The sequence below is a fragment of the Ursus maritimus genome, unplaced genomic scaffold, assembly GCF_017311325.1.
Source record: "Ursus maritimus isolate PB19 unplaced genomic scaffold, ASM1731132v1 scaffold_17, whole genome shotgun sequence".
Taxonomy (NCBI): Eukaryota; Metazoa; Chordata; class Mammalia; order Carnivora; family Ursidae; genus Ursus; species Ursus maritimus.
The window spans coordinates 29,000,088-29,016,832 of NW_024424119.1; the positions used below are offsets into that span (position 1 = coordinate 29,000,088).

A 16,745-nucleotide genomic window follows, 5' to 3' on the forward strand; every position below is an offset into this window, starting at 1 on the left:
AAGAAAGAAAGAAAGAAAGAAAGAAAGAAAGAAAGAAAGAAAGAAAGAAAGAAGAAAAAACCCTAAAGTGGAATTGCCGGTTTGGAGGCTAGGTGTCATGTTTAACTTCATGAGAAACTGCCAACCTGCTTTCCAAAGTGTTTGTAGTTTTTCATGTCCCACCAGCAGTGGGTGAGAAACTCTAGGTGTTCCATGTTCTTTTTTTTAAATTAAATTAATTTATTTGTCAGAGAGAGAGTGAGCTCGAGCAGGGGGGAGGCAGAGGGAGAAGCAGGCTTCCCACTGAGCAGGGAGCTTGATGCAGGGGTTGATCCCAGGATCCTGGGATCATGACCTGAGCCAAAGGCAGACACTTAACAACTGAGCCACCCAGGCGCCCCAGGTGCTCCATAGTCTTGTCAGCGTTCTTCCTCGGAATCTTCCATTTTATGGGTGTGTGCTGGGATCTCACTGTGGTTTTAACTGGCGTTTCCTCGGTGACCAGTGATGTTGAGCATCTTACCACGTGCGTTTTGGGTATGTGTGTATTTTCTCTGAAGCAGCCTTTCAAATCTGCTGCTCATTAAAACATGTGGGTTATTTGTCCTCTTACTTTTGAGCTGTACATTCTTTACATATCCTGGCTGCAGAGCTCTATCAGATGTATTAACTATGAATATTTCCTCCCAGTCTGTGGCTTGTCTTTTCATTTTTTTTTCTTTAAACAGTGTCTTTTGAAGAGCAGCAGTTTTTAATTTTGATGAAATTCAACTTATCAATTTTTCCCTTTAGGCTTTGTGCTTTTTGTGTCCTATCTAAGAAATCTTTGCTTACCCCAAGGTTATGGAGATTTTCTTTTGTTTTCTTCTCTAAGTTCTGTAGTCTAGCTTTTATGTGTAGGCCTATAATCCCCCTCAGGTGTATTTTTATATATAATGTGAAGTAAAGGTTGAGACTCGGTTTTTCTCCCCATACAGATACCCAATTGTCCCAGCACTGTTTCTTGAAAAGATTATCCTTTCCCCATTGAATTACTTCAGCATGTTTGGCAAAATGACCCTGAGATCATGACCTGAGCCAAAATCAAGTCAGACACCTAACAACAGAGCCACCCAGGTGCCACCACCGCCCCCCCCCTCTTTTATCTGCCCTTCTCCACGAGCACCCTGTGTGGCAAGCTACTTAGATCCCATCACGCCACTTTACAAATAAGCAAACACAGACTTTAGGATTATCATCGTCAGGACACCTTCTCAACAGTTGGAATCCTGAAATTCTATATTTAACCCCGAAAAGCAAAAGCCAACGAGACTTCAACATTTTAGCAGTGTGTTCTTTTTTGAGGATTAAAAAATATGTATTTTATTTATTAGAAAGAGGGAGAGAGTGTGTGTGTGTGTGAGAGAGCATGAGCAGTGGGAAGGGGCAGAGGGAAAAGCAGACTCCCTGCTAAGCAAGGAGCCTAACACGGGGTTCAATCCCAGAACCCCGGGGCATGACCTGAGCCAAAGGCAGACGCTTAACCGACTGAGCCACCCGGGCGCCCCTTAGCAGTCTGTTCTAATCGTGCCTGCCAACTTCTCGGGTGAGTGGCAGGTCTCAAAGGCAAGTCAGATCTATGCTACACCTGTGCCCCTTACCCCCACCCCCCAAAACCCAACACAAACGCACCCTGAGAGAATCTTCTGTATTTGTCTGAAATGACGTCAGGGGCTGCTGGCCTAGTGATAGTGCTTCCTACAAGATACTCCAGCATTTGCTCATGTTCACATCTCTGGGTCACAAGGACACTTCGCCCTTATTGTGAGCCCCACCTAATCCTCGGATCCTCCTGACAAGGATAAGGACGGAGTGCTGGCTCCGTAGCCCCTGGGCTCAGGAGTCAGGATGGTAAAATCCCTCCCTTTCCTCCCTCCGGAGGGCTGCTGTTTGATCAGAGGGTGGGTTGGAAGCGGAGTCTGTCATTTGCAAAGTCCCCACCCCCCGCTCGCGGACACGGCGCTGGTGTCTGGGTGCCGGCACCCTCCCCAGCTTCTGGGATGGAGCTGCAGGGGCTGCGCTGAGGGATGAAGAAATATGGGGTTCAAAGGAAGTGGCAGGAGATGAGGGGTATTGATCAAAGTGTAGGGGTTGTGGGGGGCTTCCTTAAGTTCAGGAGAGCTACAATGACCCTGGATGACCTCAAGCAGGTCCCTTTGGCTTTTGGGGCCTCTGTTTTCCCACCTGTGTAAGAGCGAATTGGGCTGGGTGATGTCTGGGGTTCTATTCAGCTCGGAGTGGGTTGGATGCTGGGAGTTGGGAATGCAAAGAGAGGAGGTCACGGGATAGTCGGTGATACTGCGGGAGGCGAGCAGAGAGCAGGGCAGTGAGCTGCTGGCTCTCTTCCTGATGTCAGAAGAGGTGGAGCAAGGCAGCGAGGGGCAGCTGGGAACTGGGCAGGTTGGAGGTGGCGAAGCATCCCTGAAGAGGCATCTGTTGGACAACGGACGCAACTGCTGATCGGGCATCCGCTGGCTGGAGTTGAGCGGGGCTCCCGGGCTTCCCTGCTAGAAGCCTCAGAGTCCCCCTGTGAGCTCAGCTACAAGAACCACCTGCAAAGATCCCGTGAAGAGCAACGAGATCACCTGGAAAGAGCTCGGCGAACTTGGAGGCTGCGATGTTTACAGTTACTGAAGGGCAGCAGGCTGAGATCCTGGTACGAGCTGTCCTGGGTGGACGGGGTCACTACTGTTGAGTCCTGGCTGGCCCACTTATCAGCCGTGTGCCCTCCGGCACGGCTTTCATCTCCTGGAGCTTCTTTGCTGATGAGAAGGGGGATAAAACATCCGTCTTACAAGACTGCTCTGAAGCCGAAGGGGGGAAACGACGGACAACACCTTTCTCACCCTGAGGACCTCAACAGGCCCACCTGCAGCGCGGTGGGGGGTTTCCCGGAAGAAATGCCACAGGAGATTGGTTAGGGCGAAGGCCAACGCAGTGGTGCAGTGGTTGGACTTGGAACTGGAGCTTTGAGACGGCCCACCCACCAGGCTGAGTGACACAGGTAAGCTGCTTCACCACTCTCCTCTACGAAGGCAAGCACACGTACACCTCAGAGAACTCCGGATAAATGAGTTGTCTGCTGTGTATGTCGTATCATGCCCAGCACACAGCAATTGCTGGAAGAATTACTATTGATAGGGTCCCGGACAGTTTACTTCAGTGTGCCATGCTTCTGTTCTCCCTAGCTTCAGCTTAGTTTTGGAAGCTGTGAACACCTCCTACGGGCAAAGCTCCATCCTAGGTCTAGGAGCCAGGAGTTAATTCAGCAGAGGCTGTAAACTCATGGCACGTAGAGTTCTGCATCCCGCCCTCCTCCCCAGATCTGTGGTCTTAGTGTCACCTACTGGGACTTATGACAATGAAGGGAAGTTAAACTTAAGGCCCATGAGCCCCTGGTGTCTACTTTGGAAGGATCTGCATAAAAATGGTCAAATACGCCAAAGTTGTCGTGCTCTGAATGGGTAGGGAACAGTTATGGATCTGAGTCTGTCCTAAACCTGGCGGTCAGAGCCACCAGGCCTTTCTGCAAAGGCTGCAGTTCCCTGGGGGAACACATGCACCAGCCACAAAATACACAACCCACAACATGGGGATGACCTCTCTATTGGACTGTAAACTTTCACGATGACAAAGGAAAGCAAATTCAACTTTTCATTCCCTAAAAGACTTAATGTATTTGACTCTCGTTTTAAAGAACTCCTTTTTGATACAGTCATTTCATTAAAGTACTTCTGTGATACAGACTAATGTGATAAATTACAACCTGAAATTGCATTCTATAAAAAAACCCAAAGAACCATACAGTACTGCAGCATGAACCCGCATGGAACTTCTACGGGTTTTCAGTATCCCCAGATTACAAGAGCTAACATTGACATAGCCCGTACCGTGTGCCGAGTACTGTTTTTAAGTACTTCACATATATTGTGGTAATCTGCCGTAACTACTCTATGAAGAATGTAAAACATTACAGCAGATGGAGAAGCTGGGGCACGGAAATGAAGTAATTTGTCCGAGGTCACACAGGCTGTTGGGCTCCCAGGTCTATACTCTTAGAATTGATGCATGTGGAGCCTTTGGCTACTGATCATTGCTCTTTTTTAAAAATGGATTTAGCTTCTGGGGCACCTGACTGGATCAGTTGGTAGAGCATAGGACTCTTGATCTTGGGGTCGTGAGTTCAAGCCCCACGCTGGGCTGGAATAAAAAGAAAAAGGTAAAAAAAAAAAAAAGAATTTAGCTATAAAGATATGTTGAAAAGTGCTTTTTGTTTATTTGTACTTAGGCCAATAGGTAAGTAAGGAACTGTAAGACTGGTCTGTGCCACAAAAGGGCTAGGGTCCACGGATAAGGAAGGCCAGGAGGGGAGGAGGGAGGTGGGAGGAGGGTCAAGGAAAGCTTCACAGCCATGGCAGGACTTGAGGGACACAAAGCAAGTGTGTCTTACACTTAGTAGAAGCTTACTTAACACAACACATTGTTAACAAAGCCAATGACTCGGAGACATGAAGAAAGCAAACATACGTTAAGATGCACACCCATTGACTGATGATGTCCCTCTATGGCAACATCCGGTTTACTCTAGTTTCAGGCTTCAGGCTTGGCTGTCCACACTCCTAACAATACCAAACAGATCACAGAGGCCCAAATCTAGTATGCTTTCTTTTCCTATGATAAACATATTTTATTGTCACATCTCAGTGTGCAAAAATATAATAAATCATCTTTCTAAAAAAGTACAGAACATTCTTCCTATGGATCCAGGCAAAGGTATGACTAACAAAAATTTCCTAACAGAGGATAGCGAATGCTTACGTGCATTGATTTTGGGAACTGCGGTGACCCTGTTCTTTTTATGATTATTTATTCACTTAAGAGAGTGAGCGAGTGCACCAGCAGAGGGTAGGGACAAAGGGGGAGGGAGAAGCAGACTCCCCACTGAGCAGGGAGCCCAATGTGGGGCTCAATTCTGGGACCCTGGCATCATGACCTGAGCTGAGGGCAGACGCCTGACGAGTCACCCAGGTGCCCCTACAGTGACCCTGTTCTCATTATGCTATGAACCCAAATTAATTGACTTTAATGATGATATGCTTAAACTATAGTGTGCTAAGTAAGCCACACTATGACTCGAAATTTATAGGCAAAACAACAATCTAGAGAAAATATAACTGAAATTTTTTGATGAATGTGGAATTGTACCACTTTTATATCTTAACAACGGTAAGATATGGAATAATTATAGCATGAAAGATACTTCGTTTTTTTCTGAAAAAGTAGATAGGAAGGCGTGGTGCATAGGAAAGTGGCTCAGGTTCAAGGTTCAAGTGTATTTTTCTTTTAATCGCTTCTGCAATGGACTCCGGATTTCTTTTTCGGTTTCAAAAGTGAGTCTACAATCTACAAAAAATGATACTAATGAATATAGCATAAAGGCCTTTAAAAAAATCTGATTATACCAGCAGTTTGGTGACACACTGGTAGAGCTGTTCTGTAAAAGCTGCAGAGGAAAACTTCTCCTTCACCCTGGCTCTCCCAGCCCGTCCCATTGTGGCTTTTAAGGAAGGTTCATGGATGAACTTTTCCATCGCTTCTGAGAAGTGCACTGGGTCAGGCTCACACAGAAACCCTGTGACACCATGGACGACCGACTCCAAGGGCCCACCTGAATTAACGGCGATGACTGGGCACTGCATGTACATGGCCTCCAAAGGGACGATGCCGAAATGTTCATTACTTGGTGTGTAAAGCACACAGGTACAGCCGTGGAGAAGTGCGATTTTCTGTGTGTCTGAGAAGGACCGCAGGAAGGTCACACACTGTCCAAGGTCAGACTGCTGGACCACTTCCTTCAATTCCTGATAGTGTTCCACATTCTCCAGGACTCTTTCGTCATAACCGCCTGCCATGATCAGATGAACTTTGTCCCAATCTTGGGATGTCAATCTTCCACGCAGTTTTACTAGGGCTTCCAGCGCCAAAGTCAGGTCTTTCTTCCTTTCATATCTGTTGATGGAGAGGAACAGGAATTTCTTCCCCTTGGGGACGAGGTCATCGAGCTTTTCGGGAATAGCAGAGTCAAAGCTGGTGACATTCAGAGACGGGTAGAGGACATCGGGGTCTATGTGAGATAGGGACTTGAAGGTTTCCTTAAAAACGGCAGCTGTAAACCGGCTGTTGACTAGGATGCAGTCTGCCATGCCAGTGGTGTACTCCTCTACCCAGTCAATGGGGGCCCTGTAGAAGCGCTTCAGGAAAGAGTCTCTCCTGGTGAGAAGCAGATCTGGGAAGTGGCAATAAAACAGGATCTTCTTGCGCCGTCTGGCCAGCTTGAGCACTGGGATGCAGGCGGACACCTAGGCGAAGCAACGATCAACAGCAGATACAGACAGGTCAACTCAACTTCAACCAAGTCAAACCGCCTGCTGGTCCGTGGGCTCGTCATGGGCCATGCCTGATTCTGCTTTGTGTTTCCCTGGACGCTTACCCAATACGATGCCTGGTGTATGGAAGGCTTGTACACATCTGCGGGCTGTGTGCTAAGTATTTAAAGCTGCAAGTCCAATGTTTCCTCTAGAACAGCACAGTCCAACGGAAATAAAAATCTAATAACTACAGGACACCATTTTTTAAGGGTGAAATTTAAAAAATATTTATCTAAAATATTATCAACATGTAGTTCTCAAAAAAGTTAATGAGACACTTTACATTCTGTTTTTCCACACTAAATCTTTAGAATCAGATGTGTAATTTACACTGGCACCGCATCTCAGTTCGGACTAGCCACATTTCAGATGCTTAGTAGCTACAGGTGCCTAGAGGCTACCCTACTGCACCGGGCAGCGCTAGCACATTTCTCCTCCTAAGGAACTGGAGTGCGGGCTCTGGCATCAAGATTGCTGGCTATGTGACCACGAGCAAGTAATCTTACCTCCCTCCGTGCCTCAGTTTTTTCTTCTATGACGTGGTGACAACTGTAGTTCAAAAAACCCCACGGTTTTGTGATTATTAAATGTACCAGTACATGTAAAATGCTTAAGAATTTAGCACATAGCATATGCTCAATGTTAACCATAATCGTTACTAAGCATGAACTACATGCTGGCATTACTAGAAGACTTTCTTGTTGGGTAATCTTTACAAGTTACTTAATCTCTAGCTCACTTACCACTTGAATCCTGCCAGATTTATCAGAAGTGTCTAGGTTGGAAAGTAGCAGATCTGGAGAAACTCTGATTCCTCCTACTTCCAAGCTCAGGTTTTTTTCCTATTCGCTAGTCTTGGCTGCCTCATGTTTAATGACTAGCTACAAATGCAGGATGTTTGGAAATGTCCACATTTCTTAAAAAGAAACAGCTTCTGTACAAGCGAAGAGGATCAAACTAATTCAGGAATAATAAAAACACAAATACAAATGTGAAATCATTTCCACCTATCGGTTTGGCAAAAATTAAAATGGTTGATAACATCCATTGTGCACAAGAGCATGGAATTGTGTGAGAGCAAAATGACACAACCTCTTTGAAAGGCCAATTTGGCAACAGCTATTGACATTTAAACTCTGGGACACCAACTTTATTTCTAGGAATTTACTCAAAGGACATGCTGACAGAAGTAGAAAAAAGGTACAAGGATGTCCATTACAATACTGATTTATTTGCAAAAAACTGGTCACAATGAGTGTCCCTTTACAGGAGTATGTATAAATTATGGTACTTTTAAACAAAAGGAGATTTTTCCAGCAACCATTGAGAACCATGAAGTGAATCTCTAATATTAAGGATGGCCCAAACAGGAATTCTGGTGGAAAAAAGGGCACGTGATCAAATAGTAGGTGTTGTCGTGGTCCTCACTATTACAAATAAGATGCATCTGAGAACAGATGTATATTTTAGTGCAGCTACAGGCAATTTCTGGAAGGATACACGAGAAACTGCTAACAGTGGCTATCTTTAGGGAGTCGAACTGGGATGGGGCTTTTACATTACTCTCTCTTATACTATTTGAATTTTTGTCCTGAGTAAATGGTACTTTTTAAAATAAATTATTTTGGGAGAAAAAAAAGTGTAGAGTCCAAAATAGCTAGAGCCCAGATGCAGGTGGACATTATTACTGAGGTAAAGAACTCTGACTTCTCCCAAGACTAACAGGGAGCCATATTAAAGCTTTCACAGGGCATGACATGTTTCGCTTGGTGTTTTGAACACGACACTGCGGACGAACGAGGTGGCCTGTCTGCAAAAGCTACCAACAGCGGGATGCATGTGGCCTGGAGGTAGAGTCACCATAATTAATGCAAAGAAGGGAAGACCTACGAGTTACTCAGAAGTAAAGGTGACTTAGGGTTCACTTCTTTTTTTTTTTTTTTAAAGATTTTATTTATTTATTTGACGGAGATAGAGACAGCCAGCGAGAGAGAGAACACAAGCAGGGGGAGTGAGAGAGGAAGAAGCAGGCTCATAGTGGAGGAGCCTGATGTGGGGCTCGATCCCAGAACGCCGGGATCACGCCCTGAGCCGAAGGCAGACGCTTAACCGCTGTGCCACCCAGGCGCCCCTTAGGGTTCACTTCTAACGCCTGCGTTTCTTAGAGCAGCCCCAAGGCCCATGTACTTCAGAAGCGCCCGAAGATCCAGCGAAAATGCAGATTTCTGGGCCCCACCTCAGGGCTCCAGAATGAAAGCTGAGGGTGGAGCCCTGTAACAATGTGCAACTTTAATGTGCCCACACTAAAGTTCGAGAACCAGTCTCACTCCCAGTTCTCTTCTCTCTACATCAGCTCCGATCTCTCCGAACCGCAGGCCGGGAGAGCTCACCACAGGCCATGCAGTGCGCCCTCCCTAGCGGGAAAAGGAGGCGAGGCGAGGGTCGGGCGTGGCCGCAGTGGCGGCCGCCTCACCTGGTCGCACACGACCACGTCGAACTCCTCGTCGCCGAGGAACAGCACGTACAGCGCCAGGAAGATCATGCGCACGTAGGCGCAAACCGCGGCGCCGCGGCCGCCCCAGCCCAGGCTGCGCGGGAGCCAGTCCCCGGCGCAGCGCACCTGCAGCTCGCGGCTGTCCGCGAAGCTGTGGCCGGGATCGTAGTGCGCCGTCCAGACCTTGACGCTACATCCGCGCGCCTGCAGCGCCAGCGCCGCGTCCAGCACCAGCCGCTCGGCGCCGCCCACGCCCAGGTCCGGGTGCAGGAACAGCACCGACGGGTTGGGACCAGGGGCTTCGTCTCGGCCCCGCTTCTCCGCCATGGTCGGGAAGCCCAGCCAGCGCCCCCCGCCTTACCGGGCTTCCGCGCATGCTCCTTCCCGGCTCCCAGCGGGCCTCTGCGGGGCCGACCACGCCTCGCGGCGCAGGCGTCAGTTAGGCCACATCAGCGCAAATTTGCAGGCGCCCAGTGTCTGCCAGAAGAAATTTCCCGTCTGGTCGTAGCTATGGCCTCCCTTTGGTAGGGATCGGACTCTATGAAGGACGCTGCGATTCAGAGAAAGGAGGCGGAAGGTCCGTACTTCCCACACAGCGTCTGACCAAGTCGTCTCTTACAAAATTTGTACAGGCACATGGTGGGACAGCTCAGGCGTCCCCTGGAGCCGGCGAGGACCCTGCGAGGGCCCTGGGGGCGGGGCCTGAGCCAGCCTCTCCAGCCGCCGGTCCTTTGAGTACTCCACAGACCGCTTCTTGGCTGTCAGTTTCAGCCTCCTGCGCCTTCCAGTCTCCAGCATGGTAGGGCGGCCCTAGCCTTCCCTTCTTGGTCCCGCCTCTCCTCTTCGCCCTGACATTGGCCTTCCGCCTTGCCCCCCTTTTGTGGCTGCCTTGCTTTCCCTAGCTTCTCCTGCAGATGCTGGTTTCGGCCGTCAGGGCCTGGGGTCGGGGGGGGGGCGTGCCGGGGGCGCTCACCCGCCTGTCTACTTGTCTTTCTCTGTAGCCTGGTCCGACCCCCAGTGGCACTAATGTGGGCTCGTCGGGGCGCTCCCCCAGCAAAGCAGTGGCCGCCCGGGCGGCCGGATCCACGGTCCGGCAGAGGTAAGGACCCCCGCGATCCTCTAGTTGTGGGCCTGGAGAGATGGGGCCCAAGAATTCGCTGGTCCGGAGGAGGAGACCCTGGGATAAAAAGAGTCACAAAGGCAAACTGAACCTCAGGTGACGTGGCCGTAGGTCTTGTGTGTCTCGAGAGGGAGGCGATGTTTTCTTCGAATTGCTTAATTTGGGGTACCTTTCTTGAAAAAGCAGTTAACAAAGTGGAGTAGGATCAGAGATAACTTTGAGAATACTGATGTCATTGAACTGGTGTGTCTGGACCTCAGCTTTGCTGTCACATTTTGATCTGCAGGTCCCATCACACTCAGTCCAGCGTGACTTGTCCGATGCAAAACTCAGTCTCCTTTCATCATAGCTTCTTCGCCAGTTTTACCTTCCTTACTTCAGTAGGGCACTACTACTATTCTACATCCTAAGTCTTCTCTCCAGGTCATTTCCGCTCCAACCTGCCCTCCCCTCTGATTCTGTCACACATCTTCTTAGTTTTTACCTCAATCTCTTGTTGCTGAACTCAAAAAAAAAAAAAAAAAAAAAAAAAAAAAAAAAAAAAAAAGAAGGGTGGATACCAATGCTCTTAGTGTTATATCAGCCCTGCTGCCTCTCCTCCTCGCTTGTGATCCAGCAACAGCAAGCTTATTACTGTGGAACTCACTAGACGACCCCTCCCCCCACTTTGGTTTATTCTGCAAGACTAAGCTCAGGGATTCTTGAGGCCTTTTCCTGACTTGGAAAGTCAGCAGTGGCTGTGAGTCTTCTCTTTTGCTCCCACAGCATTTTGCTCATGGGGTTATAATAACATTCATGTTTCCATATTTATCTCTTTTGTTAGATTTTGACAGAAACGACCCATCATCTCTATCCTGTAATAAGAGCTGACAGAGTAAATGATGAATAAATGAAGGAATCAAGCCACCCTGTAGTCTTGGGATTTTTTGAAAGAACCATAGGGTATAGGAAGAGGGAGGCAGTTACACTGTGGCCAGAAAGGGTAAAATAGACCCCTAATAGAAATTTAAGAGATTAAAATGGGCTCTATTAACTTTTACCTGGCTTTCTAGTGGAGGAATGGGAGATATTTTGAGTACATTTGGTATTTCCAGGTGCCCTGATTATCAAGTCCCCTGCATTGTCCCATGTGCCAGTAAGTGTAAGGAATCTTTTTTTTTTTTTTTTTTAAAGATTTTATTTATTTATTTGACAGAGATAGAGACAGCCAGCGAGAGAGGGAACACAAGCAGGGGGAGTGGGAGAGGAAGAAGCAGGCTCATAGTGGAAGAGCCTGATGTGGGGCTCGATCCCATAATGCCAGGATCACGCCCTGAGCTGAAGGCAGACACTTAACCACTGTGCCACCCAGGCGCCCCAAGTGTAAGGAATCTTGAAGAGCCTAGACTGATTTCTTTGGGGCTCCTGTAATTCCAGGAGACTGTGAGAACGAGCACTGCAGTTGGGAGGCCGCGGAGTAAAGTGCACGGGTTCCAGTCCTGGTTTAGCTGATCACTTACCACGTCCACACTGGGTGTGCCATCTAGCTCAAGTTCCTTTTTATGAACAAGGAGGAAGATTTCAGATACCTACCTCACAGCTTAAATGATGCATTCTAAGTGTATGAATTGCTGTGTAAATCCCTGTAGAATTATGTTTACTATTTGCCATCAGTTGTCTCATAGAAACAGCTGTACACATGGATTTATGAGTTCCCGGGCCACTGTGTAGCCAGTAATCAACGTGTCTGCACTAGAGTTTGGGGTAAAGGCCATGGCAGGGGGAGGTGGGGATTATGAGCAGAGCTGGAAGGGCAGTGAGAAGCGATGGTGGCAGTAGGGTTTCACTCACAGTCTCTCCCTGTGGGCCCTGGGGGCTGGCACATGTGCCGTTGGTCTGCTTCTGTGCGCCCGGGCTGCCTGCAGCGTGTGGCTCAGCTTACGAACCTGATCCCCTTGTGAGGGGCATGTTCTGGTTGGGTGTTTTCTGCATTTTTCACATCCTACCTCTGCCCAAGATCTATGGCCAGTATATCAAAATAGTGAAAACAGGGGCGCCTGGGTGGCGCAGTCATTAAGCGTCTGCCTTCGGCTCAGGGCGTGATCCCAGCGTTCTGGGATCGAGCCCCGCATCAGGCTCCTCTGCTGGGAGCCTGCTTCTTCCTCTCCCACTCCCCCTGTGTTCCCTCTCTCGCTGGCTGTCTCTCTCTCTCTGTCAAATAAATAAATAAAACCTTTAAAAAAAAATCGTGAAAACAGATTACAAAATAATTTTTTATAAAATGTATACTCCATTTTAGGACCGGGATTACAGCGAAAGCTTAATTGTTTTTGTCTCTTTTGTATATATACAGTAACTTAAAAACATTTTAAAGTAGTCATTTTAAAATCAGATTATATGGAGTCAGGGCTTTTAAGGCAGGGGTTTATTACTTGACTTCACAAAAATACATGTGAAGAGAAACTGAAATTCATTGTTCGAATGAGGCACCCATATGTGTGGGCAAGTGGATGGGCTCTGGGGTCAGAAGTGGGTTCACGCCGAGCTTGGCGGCCTGCTGGCTGTGTGGTCCTAGGCACTACTGAACCTTTTATGAGCCTGTTCATTTATACATGGGGTACGGCCACTACTTTCTGGGGCGGTTTTCATTAGCATATGGCAGGTCCTCCGTCCTTAGTGGTCATCACGATCATTGGAGTAAAAGCAAGAATTTGGGGGGTCCAGCAAAGAAAGTGTTTTTTGTTTTTTTGTGAGGTTTGTTTTTTTTGTTTTGGGGGGTTTTTTTGGTTCTTTAACAGTGTAGCGGTAGCATATGTTATAATGCTATAGTAAGGGCTTCCGAGAAAAAGCTTTTTGTAATTTTTCTTCCAGAAAAAATGCTAGCTGTGGAACAAGGAGTGCGGGACGCACGACCTCGGCAGGCACTGGGGGCATGTGGCGGTTCTACACGGAAGACTCACCTGGGCTCAAGGTGTAAGTGTTGGGGAACAGAGCTTGTGTTTCTGTTGAGGGTCACACAGCTGAGACACCAGTGGCATTTGCTCTGATGAGATGTACAGCACACAACAGCTTCATTTGTGCAAGGTGGGCCCCCGTTCGTTGGTCTGTGGACCAGTCATTTAGTTTAGAGCCTGGGGTAACATCACGGATTGAGTGAAGGCAAGGGAAAAATCCTCATGTAGCTCTGTCAGAATAAATGATGGGAACAGAGACAACTGGAGGGAATACTGCTTAATTAGATGAAATTGCTCTTTGTTTGGTGTTCTTTTCCCCCACTGAGAAATAGGAGTAACCACTTGAACTGGAGTTGGGTGATTTTTCAGAGCTCTCCCAGAGGCACACGCTGGCATTATTACAGCCTAACGGGAGTGTCTGTGTTAGGCTGTGTTACCAAAAGTTCTTTGGCCCCCTTTGTCTTTGGTGGGTGGCGGGTGACCCTGGAGGGTGAACTGTTCTTCAGTCCGGAAGTGCTCAGTAGGTGATGGGACATGGGCATCCAGGGTCTGCAGGCCTTGCTCGCCTCACTTTTCCGTGGTTTCTGGTACCGCGTGGCAGAGCTTGTCGCACAGGTCCCTTCGTGTGAGGCTCCGGACACCCCTGCTCACAGCTGTCTCCTGCTTAAACCCAGTGGCTGAGGACTTGGAGTGAGGACGCACTCCCTGCTCACAGAGGCAGTTACGTGGGGAAGGCAGCCAGCCGGGGCTGAACTCCGTCTGCTGACTGTTCGATCCCATGCTCTTCCCACACTGCTTGTCTGGTAGAAAGAGACAAACTTAGATTTATTTGGATTAGTTAAATTAACTCGTAGCTTGACTTGGGTGGCAAATGTAGTTGACGAAGACTTCCCTAGAATTCTTGAGATTTGGTTTATCGAGTGATTTCTTACCGTTCTGTTGAAGACTTGGAAGGCGAGGATGGGTTTAGGGAATCATTCCTGGGGTTGGGGTATGTCAGTTGGTGGCATGAAAAACCTTTTGGTCTTTGTTTCAAAGGTAATCTTTGTGAGTATTTCAGAGAGCAATTTTGAAGCCCCTTGCTCTTCAGGGTCTCCGGGGGACTGACTTTATGCTGTTCTCGAGAGGGTGGTCGGACCTGTTCTTCTGGGGGTGTCCGGCCTGTGCCAGCTCGCGGCTTCGTGCTGGCGAGCAGCCAGGCTTGCGTGCTGCTACTTACTGCTTGAGCCCTCCGAGGAGAGACGTGACTCCGGAGTGCCATAAACCATAGTTTATCATCAGTAAGAGACAGATGTTTGTGATGAGAAGACACAGTTGGGAATTTATATCCACAGAGCCACACCTTGCAGCTTGTTGCTGGTTCTTCTTAGGAGTTGAGAATTTTTTTTCTCAGGCTGATAATAGCAGCTCCTGGGAGCTCCTATAAGCCTGCATTGTGTTCATATTAACTTATTTAGTACCTCAGCCACCCTGTGGGAGAGGCACTGGGATTGTCCCCATTTTACAGATGAGGAAAATGAGGCTTGGAGAAGGTGAGTAATGGCCACAGTCACAGCTCATGGGTGACAGAGCTGGTTCCCAAACTCCAGCTGTCTGGGAGCTGCGCTCTCAGCTTCGTGCTGTGTTTCATGTTGCTCAAACGTTGCACCAAAGTGGGGGGGTGTGACTAAGTGTAACTCGATGAAGATTCCTTCCCACGTACTTTTAAATTTGTTTACTTCCGTAGTTGAACAGATTTTGGAAGAACAGAATAGTGAGCGAGGACTTCGAACTCCGTGTGTTGTCTCTCGGCCACTAGTGGACTCTCCTACTCCACTCTTCCATTGCATGACTCTACTGCCTTTGCTGTAAAGATTTCTGGGTTTTTTTCCGATGTCCACTCCCCAGTTGTATCTGGGAGGTGAAGTGACATCTTGAATTCTCCAAAACCCGTGTTGGCAGGAAGAGTCACAAAGGAGGGGCCCGTCACATATCATTAAAGTCAGCATTCACAGGTTGTGTGAGATCGAGGGGTTTAAGAAACCCGTGGACTCATTCTCAACTTGAGAAACATTTGATTTAGGGAAGGAATGATGAGTAAAACCTATTTCCTTCCTTTCATAAACTCGTACATGGAACTAGATGGGAACCTCAAAGAGACAAGTGCCCTGCTCAGTGGGGAATCTGCTTCTCTGACTCCTTCTGCCCCTCTGTCCGCTTGCGCGCACGTCTCTCTCAAATACATAAATAAAATCTTTTTTGAAAAAAAAAGAGAGGCAAGCAATATGTATCGAATCAGAAAACCGGAGTTCAGATCTCTCTTTTCTGTTCTGGCTATGTGTTCTTAGGCACGTAATAAATAATCTCTGAGCCTCTGTTTTCCTTGTTTATAAAATGAGATTAATATTTGTTTGTCCTGGGTCATGAGTTTGCTGATCAAGTGAAAACACTTTGTAGCGTACAATGTGATATGTGTCTTTGTGTGACTAGTACATTCTAGTTAGACAATGGTTGTCTTTAATAAATATTAATTTGAAATAATAGTTTGGTAATTAGGTTATTTTCACTTAAAGAGTTGGGGAAATTTTTCTTACTACTTTTTATTATGGAAAATATCAAATATATGAAATTAGTATCTCCAAGACATCAAATCATTTGTATATATTTTAATACGTTTTACTAAAAGATAAGGATTCCTTCTAAGTAATCACAGTGCCATCCCCACACCCTCAAAATATCCATAATAATAATTTGGGGAATATTAAATGTTGTAAATCATAGTCTCGGATGAATCTTAGGTACTCCCCCTGCTTTATCGCCTCGGCAACCTTCAGTGTTACAACTATGACACGTATTATTACTAAAAGTAAGCGCGCCTTCTCTTCTCCTTGCAGTGGCCCTGTTCCAGTATTGGTTATGAGTCTTCTGTTCATCGCTTCTGTATTTATGCTGCACATTTGGGGCAAGTACACTCGTTCATAGATTCAGCTACATCCATCTGTCTGTCATCCGAACAAGAAGGAAAAAAACCCAACATATCTTGGACCAAAAGCATAGTGATTTTCTGTTTGTGAGAAAGAAATACTCTGTAAGCTTATTGCTTTACAGGGAACTTAACATGAATTGATTTTAAGGAATCGATTTTTTTCTATGGCTAATAAACTTTTTAATTCATTTATACCAAGTCTCATTGCCGATACCTGACTACTAGGGCCCTAGTCTCTCTGCCTTTAGATTTACAAGTGAGTATAGAGAAAACATTAGGGGAAGATTGTTTTCTTTGTTGGATTAACCGTTCCTTTTATGACCATGTAGTCACCCAAATCCAAGATACTGTAATTGGCCATGGCTTGTTTTCTTCTAGGTATTTCTGTCCTGGTGATTGTTACTTTATGTGTGCTGTGATTATTAATGACCGTGCCTGTGACTCCATCAGGAAGATCTGTGTTCAGAGGCAGCTGGTACCCAGGGAAAGAGACATAGGGATCATAAACCAGATATCTTGGATAAAATGTTTGTTCATTCTGTTCTTTGTCTCTGAAATTGTAGTTGATATTTTTGCCTCTTGTCTCTCTCAGTTCTTAATTCTGTGAGTGTAGACCAGAGATTTCCATTGATTTCTCACTAGTCGTTAAAACTGTTTTGAAAGCATTTATTTGGTAAATTGGATTTATCAAATAAAATTTTGTTTTCATTTTGAAAATTTTAATTTGTAATAATCAGGGATAATAATTAAGGGACCTTAATAATCAGAGTGAGATACCAGCATTTTT

General features: G+C 46.9%; 2 protein-coding genes across 2 annotated transcripts; one reads left to right on the forward strand and one right to left on the reverse strand.

Moving 5' to 3' along the window:
• Positions 1-4,270: 4,270 nt before the first annotated feature.
• ALG2 (ALG2 alpha-1,3/1,6-mannosyltransferase) lies at positions 4,271-9,355 on the reverse strand. Its single transcript, XM_040631662.1, has 2 exons — positions 8,920-9,355; positions 4,271-6,377 (listed from the first exon to the last, which is right to left on the reverse strand). Exons 1-2 carry the CDS (start codon positions 9,265-9,267, stop codon positions 5,475-5,477), a joined length of 1,251 nt encoding a protein of 416 aa, XP_040487596.1. The 5' UTR covers positions 9,268-9,355; the 3' UTR covers positions 4,271-5,474.
• A 224-nt stretch (positions 9,356-9,579) lies between these two features.
• On the forward strand, positions 9,580-16,150 carry SEC61B (SEC61 translocon subunit beta). The gene is made up of 4 exons (XM_008707875.2): positions 9,580-9,739; positions 9,942-10,039; positions 12,911-13,012; positions 15,867-16,150. Exons 1-4 carry the CDS (start codon positions 9,737-9,739, stop codon positions 15,952-15,954), a joined length of 291 nt encoding a protein of 96 aa, XP_008706097.1. The 5' UTR covers positions 9,580-9,736; the 3' UTR covers positions 15,955-16,150.
• Positions 16,151-16,745: the final 595 nt, after the last annotated feature.